The 11399-nt window shown below is 41.9% G+C and overlaps 1 protein-coding gene across 1 annotated transcript in view; it reads left to right on the top strand.

Moving 5' to 3' along the window:
• Positions 1–3818: 3818 nt before the first annotated feature.
• SEMA5B (semaphorin 5B) overlaps positions 3819–11399 on the top strand; it is a 134206-nt gene continuing 126625 nt past the window's right edge. Inside the window, exon 1 of the mRNA XM_065637691.1 lies at positions 3819–3972. Within this exon, the coding sequence (XP_065493763.1) occupies positions 3819–3972 (154 nt within the window). The remainder of the gene's footprint in view (positions 3973–11399) is intronic.

The following is an 11399-nucleotide window of genomic DNA, read 5'->3' as shown; positions in this document are numbered from 1 at the left end:
CAGCAGGAGGAGGGAGGGAGATGCCCCATCGCTGGGCATTGGCCCTGTGCGGGGGTGCAGAGGACAGGCTTTTGCGAGGGGAGGACAGATAAACTTGGACAGATAATCTTATTGGGCATTTTTATCCTTTTTTTTTTTTTTTTTTTTTTTTTAACACATCTCCATTGTGGGTGCAGGGGAGATAACTAAGGTGGTAAAGATACATCAAGATGAGCAAATAAAGAATTGAAATGATATGTTCTGTCTGAGATTTGAGTTTAACCGAGGATTTGAGCTCTTGTCTCTCATCTGCACTGAAACCTTGACAGCTGATTTCTTGAGCCCTAAGCCATTTTGAGCAGACAGTCTAATAAGAACAGCTCTTTTTATAGCATTTAACTGTATCTAAACGGCTTAACGCTAGGGCAAGTTCCAGCAGTGCAAACCACCACTAGCCTGGGCTGTGCTTAGGATGTGCAGTGTTCTAGCAGTCTTGATGAGGACTGGTCCTGAGCATTGGTCATACTCCAGCCCTCGCAGTGAAAATCTGCAGCTTGGGAAAAATCGGAGGCTTAAGTTTGGCCATCTCCAGTAGAATTAAGATGTTTGCTCTTCATAACTAGCTGCTGGACTATCCAAGCAGTTACTAGTTTGCTTTTGGCATACAAACATGGCACTGCTCCATATTTGGAGGGGGTTTTTTTCAGAAATAAAGTTGCAGCAGTTGGCAATAGCAATTACTGAGTTAGAGTCTCTCTTAAAATATTGAGGAAAAAAATGAGCAAGGAAGCCTTGGGAAGGTGCAGGTTGAAGGAATAACCTCTTGCCTTGCTGCCCACTGTCTGAATCTTGTTCAGCTGATGCTCTAGGGCTCTGGTGTGTGTCGCCCTTGGTCAAGCTGGCATTTACCCATTGACTCATTGACTCCGGTAGACACCAGTTCACAGCTGCATATGACACTGATTTTGTGCAGTTTCCCAGCACATGAGAGCTCCACACATTCGATGGATGCAATTTGATGTAGGAAATAAGGGACACAGGGAATGATACAAGTTTTTTTTAATGTTTCTCTTTCATCTTTGATTGATCGTCTATTTCCACTACATATCAAGTTTGGAACCATTATTTTCATGCACACTTTGGATTTCCCCATGACAATAAAGAAAAAGGAGGTGGAACTTCACCCCAAATATTGGTTACAGCTTTCTAAGGAACATTGAAGTCTCTTGGACTGTGGTAAAATCTCCCAGGGAAAGTGGCAGAAATCCAGCTACTTGGCACATTTTACAACTAGTCCAGACAAAACACTAGTAAATGTACTCTACTTTGGCACAGAATAGGCTGTGGGATGTTGTGAAGCTTTCCTGTATGCAAGTTCATATAATTTCATTACCTTGATGACTGTGAAACTTGAATTCACATATCTGCTGATTCTAGACCACACAGGCCCTTAGAGGAGTGTGGGACCCTACCATATGTCTTTGATTTAAGAATTTTTTTCACCTAATTTGAGGTCATTGTTTGGTTGCATAGTAAATGAAAGTGGCCATATTGGCTCAGACCAAAAATTTGTCTAGTTTAGTACCTTATTTCTAGGATTAGCCAGTAGTGGCTTCACTAGGAGGAGTAGAGCATTCATCAAGTGAGATTTCCGTGACTGTCTCTGCCAGTTTCCATCAATGATATCTGACAGTGAAGTCCTTTTGCCGTTTGTGCATATCCCACAAGAACCATCACCCATCTAAGGAAAGTTTGGCTTTGTCTCTTTTAGAACTTGTAATGGATCCGAGAGCTAAACAAAATGCATCTCCCTGGGTTTCACATCTCTGTGCTGTGTTTTACTTCTGGATCTGTACTGAAAAAAAAAAAAAGATCATTTGAACCAGTGGCTGAAAATATAACCTGATGCTTCATCATCAATAGTTTTCATTACAGTGTGAATTGCACAACATCTCCATCATCTGAGATGCCACAGTGCTCAGTTGTGTGCACCCTGCAATAGGCTTATGCTTAATGACTAAATGCTGTGCTGGCCTTAGCTTTGAATGATTTCACATCTCTTACTTCTGCCAGTCCCATTTTTTTAATTTAACATGATATTTGCTGGTTTTTGTGGGGGTTTTTTGTTGGTTTTTGTTTTTGTTTGTGTTTTTTTAATTAAAAAAACCAAAACAAACAAAAAAAACAACCCTGCATAGTTAAGCGCTGTAGAACCTCCTTTGGAGAACTGGATGGGGATTTTACACATCCCTGCATAAAATCTGCATGTATCTGGGGCTGGAAAAAATGTGAAATGCTGTAATCTCTCACTCACACTAGCTAGGAAACCAAGTCCCTAGAGCTACCCCAAATCCTGAATGCCAATGCTATTTTCAGTCAATGGTATGTAGCTGCTGCTGAGGACACGCATAATGGATGCACTGGCAACTCATCTTTATGCCAGTGTTTAAAATCACAGAGAAATGCAGATAAGAATAAAACATAGGATCCATCTTTCAAGCCAGCTGTCTCCCATTGCTGCTGTAAGCAGTCTCTTGTTGCTCCTATGATCCCCAAAAACATTTGCGAACTTCTTCTAGCTTCTTGATGTTGCAATATTGTCCCATATATTTGGAGTTCGCTCCATGCCACAAGCCTGTGATTGTGTTTCATTGCCTCGTGTTGTCAGCCACCAGCCTGGCCACTTCAGCTCACTGAAGGTGGTTTGGAAACTGAACAAAAATGGGTATTGGGCTCTGCAGGTGTTGACTGTTATACTACCCTTATGAATCACTTACACCCGCAGGATTTGAAAATCTCATTATGAGTGAATTTAGTCAGAATCAGCTTTATCACTAGATAAGATTTAAGGCTAGGAGACTCCATTTGTTTGAAAACACGTGTTGTAATAACTGAACAAAGTTACATATGCGCATCAGTAAGATTGAATTTGGCAACACAGATTTTTCTAAGCTGCAGCAGCATCTTGGGGAGCTTGTGGCGTGGGCTAATTAGTCCTCCATCTCCTGCCTCAGGCCTGGTTGACCCAGGGGAGTGTTTAAAGCTATATCTTTTCTGCTACTATTGTTAAAACCTGCTCACGTAGGGAACACATGACTTTGCCCTCTCCTACGCTGGAGAGTGAGGACTCCTCCTCCTCAGCTCTTGTGACTGGGAGCTACAGCATCCCATGGTAATGCAGACAATTGACTCACTTCTCACCATTCTCCCCATTACGCTCTTTTAATTTTTATGTTACCTTAATTAGCACTTTCCTAGCAACACCTTTTAATTGGCTTTTCTTCTTTCAAGACATTTAAAACAGCAGTGCTAAAATTTATAAATTTCCTATTAGAACAGTATTAATTGCACATGTGTTCCGGCGATGACTGATGTTGGTCTTTCCTTAGAGATCTGTTGAATGTAGCATGGCATTTAAACACACACATCGGGAAACTGAGGAGGGAGGTGTCCACACTGGGGAGCACATTTATATCTGGAGTATTTGAGCTTTCATGTTGTTAGCACTGGGCATTGCACACCGGCTACAGTATAAGGACACACACCCCAAAGCTACACAGAGGTGTATATTTAGGGAGCTGCGCACTTCCATTCTGTTTGAAATTAGAAGCCCAAATACAGTTGTAAATCGGGTAATTTTCTGTTAGGTGCTGTTTGTGGAATATTATATTGAGTATTTAGCACAAGTGGGGTTGGTATGAAAGGGGAACCTCTGCCTTTCTCTACCTGTGTTACACACTCTGGATAAGCATTCGTCTTTCTCAAAGTGGAATTATTTGTATTTCAGGTATCCTCCCTGGGCCTACCTTGGAAGCTAGATCTGCAACCACCCTTCAGTCATGGTTGTTTCAAGATTAAAGGCCATTTCCCTGTCATTGCCAAGCCTTTTTCTTCTTGCTTTTCATCTCTCGACATCACAGAATGTACTTGAATACTCTGAAGTTGAATATCAGCAATGCATCAGGAAAGAACACCCCACAATTGCTTTTGAAGGTAAGAGCTTCTATTCCTGTTTCAAGTTCCAGTAGGATGATCCATTTTGAAGTCCTTTCTGGTGGTGTTATGGATGATGGTTTGGCTGTGCTGTTTTCCTTATACCTGCAATCCCAGGCCACTGCAAGTGGCCTGATGAATCATATTCCCTTTGATGCTTTACAGTGTTTAAACTCTGAGGTTTCACAGCAGTCACTTAATTCTGGCAGTTTAGGCACTATTGGTCTAAGAATCCCGATTTTCAATTCTGCTACAGGGTCCCTGTAATATTGTGCCACACTGAAACTCTGTTTCAGTTTCCATTTCTCCACCTGGAATCAGTAATGCTCATATGCCTCACCTGGCTGGCTGGATCCAGATGCTTATTAAGTGAAAAGTGATAGAGAATTTGAACATACTTGAATGCAAGAGAAGTAAATTGTTTTAAAATTGCAGGGAGTGTCTGATCTTTGTTGCTTGTTTTGTTTTGGTTTTGTTGTGTATTTATCACCTCTGCTAGTAGTTTTTCTGTCTTTCATCTGGGCATTTAATTTCACAAGATCTTAAGGATGTGAGAGGGGGCCTTTGTGCTGTAGCATCCTGCCAAGTGTGGGCAATCCTTTTACTGTTCTTCTGGAACATGGAATTTCTGCTGTCCTTATCCCAGTTGGATTTTCCATGAGTATACATGTACTCCTAAGTTGCTGTCTGCCTAGTCTGTCCACTTATCCACACAACAGTTTGATCACTATATTGGTCCCACTATTTTTTTCTGCGTTCAGCCCAGACTGGTGTGTTAAGCTCAGGGTGCCAGCATCATCAGCTGCTGAATCTCCTTGCTAAAAACGTTTTCCTCCTAAATGTTGAAATATTGATTTTGGTTTCCATTTAAGGCTTTGCAATGCATCTCCAGTTACATTCTTCGCTGAAGGCAATTAAGTACCTCGCAATGTGTCTCTAGTTAGGTTCTCTGCTAGAGGCAATTTAGTTGTGGTTTTGTGACCTTTGAGGTAGGGTTTCCAGGAAGAAAGTAGTCAAAGGCTTCCTTGCTGACCTTTCAGAGTTCTTCTAGAGAGCTTTACTTTTCTTCACAGAGGAGGAAACTCTTGTCTCTTGGTTTGGAAAGTGTAAGAGATTTCTTGTCTGTTTTCCATTATCTGTGCCTTAAAGGTTTAAGTGGATTAAAATAAATTAGCAAAATCTTTAAGCCTACATGATATGGCACTGGCTTTAACCTTGCTCCAGTGGAATGGGTAAATAAACCTTGATTTTAATTGCCAAGTAAGTCTAGCCATCTGTTTGACTGCGGAGGGCTGAAAGGAGAAACCCTTGTGGTTAAAAATGTGTTGTAACTCAGTTGGATATTTACATAGATAATACAATCATGAGGATGTTATAGGTACAGAAAAGAGAAAATATGTGTGCTCTTTCTGTTAGCCAGGAGCACCAAACTTTGAGTTTACAGAGGATGGTTTTGCAGGATCCAGCACTGAGATAAATCATTCTGCAGGGAATATTAGAGCCCTAATTCCTCATGTTGAGGAACTGGTGGACATTTTTTGGCACTCAGTATGCGTGCTCTCTACAGAAGTGATGGCTATGTAAACACACTCATAGTCTGCCAGTTTGCTTTGTTTTAATCAGGCATGAATTTTTCACAGAAAAAAATAATCTCTCCTCCCCTTCCACTGTTCTTGTTCCCTTCCTCTCTTTAATGATAGAGGGCAAAAACTGGTATGAGTTAACTAGAACTTCACAATTATATAAAAGAAATAAAGATTGAAATTGCAGACACATCACGAAAATGGCCTAGATTATCATTTGGGTCTCTTAAACTCAAGTTAGATTCAAAGTTTTTGGTTTTTTTTTCTCAGCACCTGTTTCCTCATGGTTGTTCATGATACAGTTTAATGCTATATTTTCTGCTGCAAAACTCAGCTGGAAAATACAGAGGAATAAAATTAGAGGCACCTTATTTCTACTGCACATAATATTTAAGTTTTATGAAAGAGGGCTCAAACCTCCAAAATACATCTCATTTCAGAATATTATTTACCTTAAAGCTGGGATGCCAGCACAAGCAGGTTTAGGCTGCAAGGGGAGACAAGCAGAGGAAGCTGCCCTTAGGTGCTGTTCCAATTGCCCAGAGATGTCTCTGCTGAACAGTGTGGCTCATGGGCTTTCTGTGGGTCTCCAAATGCATCCTCCCATGGATCTCCACCCACAATACAATGGGAATGACGAGCCAATGACTGAAAATGACCTGAGCAGCAGCCAGGGAGAGGATTATGTTACACCAACCATTTTCAGTGGATGGGCAGTAATAATAAGTAAGGCCCCAGACCATTCAGTCATGCAGGATACATCAATTTACTGCCAGAATGAACAGATTAACAAAACAGTTTATGTTACGAAGGGGTTGAATAGCTTCTTTTTCATAGCCTTGCTAGCTGGGCTTCTCATCGCAAGACAAATGGGATGTCATAACATGTTTTTTGTTCTCCAGTCATCAGTTCTACCTAGCTTGTGCTCAGCCCCTCTTTGTATTGTACTTTTCCTCCATATTATGATATTCCTAACATCCAGTTGGCTAGATAATATCCTTATCATGGAAGAATCCAAGCAAAACTCCTTTCTGTCTACTTTTTAACTTATTTCCTGAGAAATGATGTATTTTCTATGTCTCATCTCTTGCTTCCCAGAATTACAGAATCACAGAATGTTAGGGATTAGAAGGGACCTCACAAGATCATCCAGTCCAATGCCCCTGCTGGAGCAGGAACACCTGGATGAGGGTACACAAGAATGTGTCCAGGCGGGTTTTGAATGTGTCCAGAGAAGGAGACTCCACAACCTCCCTGGGCAGCCTGTTCCAGTGTTCCGTCACCCTCACTGAGAAGAAGTTTCTTCTCATATTTAAGTGGAACCTCCTGTGTTCCAGTTTGTACCCATTGCCCCTTGTCCTATCATTGGTTGTCACTGCGAAGAACCTGGCTCCATTCTCGTGACACTCACCCTTTACATATTTATAAACATTAATGAGGTCTCCCCTCAGTCTCCTCTTCTCCAAGCTCAAGAGCCCCAGCTCCCTCAGCCTTTCCTCATAAGGGAGATGCTCCACTCCATCATCTTTTTTGCCCTGCGCTGGACTCTCTCCAGCAGTTCCCTGTCCTTCTGGAACTGAGGGGCCCAGAACTGGACACAATATTCCAGATGAGGTCTCACCAGGGCAGAGCAGAGGGGAAGGAGAACCTCTCTCGACCTACTAACCACCCCCCTTCTAATACACCCCAGGATGCCATTGGCCTCCTTGTCCACAAGGGCACAGTGCTGGCTCATGGTCATCCTGCTGTCCACCAGGACCCCCAGGTCCCTTTCCCCTACACTGCTCTCTAACAAGTCGTTCCCCAACCTATACTGGAACCTGGGGTTGTTCGTGCCCAGGTGCAAGACTCTACAGACCCTTGTGCAAGACCCTTGTTATATTTCATTAAATTTTTCCCTGCCCAACTCTCCAGCCTGTCCAGATCTTGCTGGATGGCAGCACAGCCCTCTGGCGTGTCAGCCACTCCTCCCAGCTTGGTGTCATCAGCAAACTTGCTGACAGTACAATCTATTCCCTCATCCAAGTCATTGATGAATATATTGAATAGTACTGGTCCCAGTACTGACCCTTGAGGCACTCCACTAGATACAGGCCTCCAGCCAGACTCCGCCCCTTTGACCACAACTCTCTGGCTTCTTTCCTTCAGCCAGTTCACAGTCCACCTCACTACCCGATCATCCAATCCACACTTACTCAGCTTGCTTATTGTATCTCATCCACACTAGTCAGCCATCTGTTTGAACTGATATCTCTTTGCATTTCCATGGGAGGAGCAAGAAGCAGAGAATACAGTACATGACCTACTCATTTAAGCGGAAAGGGGGCTACACATGCAAAATACCTTTTCTTTAGCTCTGTTTGGACCTGAAGAAATGCCTGTTTCTCTACAGAGTCCATTCCCCAAACCACCTGCCATTACTTGTGACCTAGAGAAAATGGGCTAGACAAGTCAAGGGACATAAATTCAGGTCCTAAATATGCTTGTTTGGATAAAGTTTGCACTGCCAGGAGATGTGTGCCGGGAAGGGGCTGTGAGATGAGTGATTTATCCTATCAGACTACATAGGGATCATGAGGGACAGGTTAGGAATTTGTGCTGTGAGCACTGTCCTGTGTGTTTGCACAGTACCAAACTAACACAACAGTGCCCCAGTTTCCCTGGGGCTTATAAGTGATGCTCATTGTACAGTTCACCAACAGTAATAACGTACCCAGTTTGGGCTTCTCATAATTAGATTGTTCTACTCTGTGCTTATAGCAAATCCAGTTAAAGTTTGATTTCCCTTGTTAGATCAATAAGAAAATGATCTTTTACTTCCCAGGAGCCTGTTTCTGGTGTCTTATTACCTATTTGGTTGTGAGCGGGTAGCTACATTAAGGATCTTGAATGCTTGTTTGTTTTACAACGAGTTCATAAATTAGTGAAACGACTCAGGTATATTCTTAGTGCATCCTTTTTTATTCATACATACATGTACACATGTGTACAAGTCCTGTTTCACTGAACAGTGTGTCACGCCAGCACAGATCCACAATGGCCCACTCTGGTAAGCCAAACACCGAAGAACCTGTTTCTAGTTCCTGTCAGTCACGCTCATCTTTCTTGTCTTTCCCATATGTATTTTATAACCAATAGATGAGTCCCTGCATTCGCAGCTGGGCTATGCCCTTGCCATACTGCCCTGGTTCTTAGCAGTGTCCTTCATTGCTATACAGCTCTTTCTTAGACAGAAAGCACCTTTGCTGTTCATGAAAGACATTTGGAGTGCCTTTGTAACATGCCTCTTGGGGAAGCCAGAACATCTTCTGCTATGGCAACACTATGTATGATTTGTTATTTCGAGAGCCAGAGCCATGACTGACAGGCGTATGTGTTTGTAATGGGTGTAGAGTGCTTAGTTTCAGCTTATTTACCAAGGAAGTGCTTAAAAGTTTGCAAACTCATCTGTGTTATATGAATCACTTGCATGTTCACAACTTGACTGGAAATGTTGTAGACAGGTTTCCACTTGCAGTTTTTATCATTATTTATTTCTCATTAGTTTATCCATTAAATCGCTATGCTCAGGAAAAAGTATGATAGACTTCCCAGGTCCTTTGCTGTTCTGTCTGCCAGGGCTTCCTCCCCTGGGCCATGGCAGGTAGTGTAAGCTGGAAGAACATCATTTGTCCCTGCTTTAATTATTGCAGCCTATCTTCATCCACAAAACCAGCTCAGCTGATCCCATGCTGAAGCACAGGAGAGAGGCGGACATGGTTAAAAAGCTAATATCCCAGATCTTCTCAGGACTGCAAATCTCAGCTGTGCGGACTGTATCATCACAGCTGGTGCGAGTCCTCAGTGTGCAGCATTTGACCCATCGTCTAATCCTCAGTCTCTCCTGGATGCAACAAGTTGCTCTGTCTGTTGCTTCAGGTTTTCAAAATGAATTAGTTTGGGAGTGTATCAACTGGGTTTTCACTTCAGACTGTCTGTAATTGTTACCTGCTACCAGAAGAATATGATTCAGGTTGCTTTAATGCAGCTTCCATATATTTTCTCAATATTTTCTTCCTTTAAACAACATTTTATTGAAACGTGGCCAGCTTCAAACACTGAAATCTGTGGGGAGCAGTTAAGTGTTTGCTTGTTGTATTGAAAGCAAAAACAGTTTTAACTTTGTGGGCTGAAGGATAATAGGATATGATTTATTTCTTTTGAAGGTTCTTGACATTTTACCAAACACCCTCACTATTGTTGAATTGGTCACTAATATATTATTCACTTTACCGTATATTGATGGCAAAAAAGCACATTAGCATCCATCAACTCCGAAAGCAAACTAGGAAAGCCCCTTAGGAAGTTCTGATAAAGACTTACAGTTTTCTTGAGCAAGTGAGATTTTGACAATCCAAACTGAAATTTTAGTTAACAAAGGGTGAAGATTGTGAGGTAAAGTATGAGACGTATATCTGCCTAAATGTCAAAGGGAAGGCAAAATACATTGTGGGAGAATTGCCTTCTAGCTCATAGCCTTGCTGCCCTTGAATCTCCACACAGGGAGTCCAAACATTAACTGATGATGAAGTGTTGACTGGAAAGTGGTGGCATCCTGTGGGTGCTACAGAATATTTGACATTCAGTGCATTTCAGTATAGGTTTTGTTTCCATTAAGAAAGCCTTGTGGCAATTTTCTTTTTAATCTTGAAAAATGGAACTGTGGTGAATGAAGCTGATATTTTCTTCCTTAGAGTTGATTTAGAATTTCTTTGAAAATTATGACTAATAAAGCCATAAACATACAGTGGTTAGAGAAGTAATTTGCTCTCAGGCAAAACTTCTGAAAATTACACCAAACAGCTCTCAATATATTTTTCATTCCATAATAATAATTATAACAATAATGATGCTAGTTCTTTGACACTTCCCTATTAATGGTGTCCAAGATACTTCACAAATAATCACAGTAAGATTTGATTGAAAAAATTGTTCAGTGCTCTGTTCCTTGGGACTTCAAGAAGAAAAAGGGTCTTGGAAGAGTGCCTTTCATTCACAAAATGCTTCAGACAGAGCAAATAGTGACAAACAGGAGAGAAAAGGAAGACTTTACAGTGAAGCTTCAGGAAGCAAAGTGATTGAGTAACTCTTACATATTGGACTGAAGGAGGGTAAAACTTTAAAGAGGTACGATAGCTTAGGTGAAGGAGCAGCCTCTGACCATGAGTGGTGGTGATGATGAGGGGCAGCACATGCTCAGCAGCAGGACTGAGTGAGGTGGGCTCACGATGTGTAGGAACAAGTACTCAGGTCACCAGCACAGTATGCATGGGCCAAGGCCATGAAAAGCTCTGGTCAACAGCAGAGTAGCTTATTTATATTTTCCAGAGGTACCGCTGGTGTAACTGGGGCTGACAGCAGCAGATAACAGCAGCATGTGCGTGGTCCTTTCTTTGGCACAGTGGCTGGATGTAGGACATAGAAGTGGGCTGTCTCTTCGGATCCCAGGCAGCATCTCAGAGAAAGGAAACAGGGTGGAAAGCAAAGCAAAGTGCTTTTCTTCTTTTTCTGTAGTTCGGTACAAACAAAGACATGCCTTACAGAGATTTCATTCTCAATTTTAAAGTTTACTTAGTTCCCTAACTGAGTAAGTTTGTGAACCAGTGGTATGGCAGACCTCATTTATTTAGCACGTCTGCTTCTGATGAGTGTTAATATATCACATTCTCCTAAAGCCTTCCATTAAAGGGTGTCATTATGCTTTGATAAATTTCACTTTACTACTAGCAATCTCATAAGAAATATTATTGTTTAATCATGCGGGGTTCACCCTGGAAAGCCACAAACAGTCTCGGCTCAGTCAAG

Source organism: Caloenas nicobarica, chromosome 6 (genome assembly GCF_036013445.1).
Source record: "Caloenas nicobarica isolate bCalNic1 chromosome 6, bCalNic1.hap1, whole genome shotgun sequence".
NCBI classification, from domain to species: domain Eukaryota; kingdom Metazoa; phylum Chordata; class Aves; order Columbiformes; family Columbidae; genus Caloenas; species Caloenas nicobarica.
This window is presented reverse-complemented; position numbering and strand designations above follow the sequence as displayed.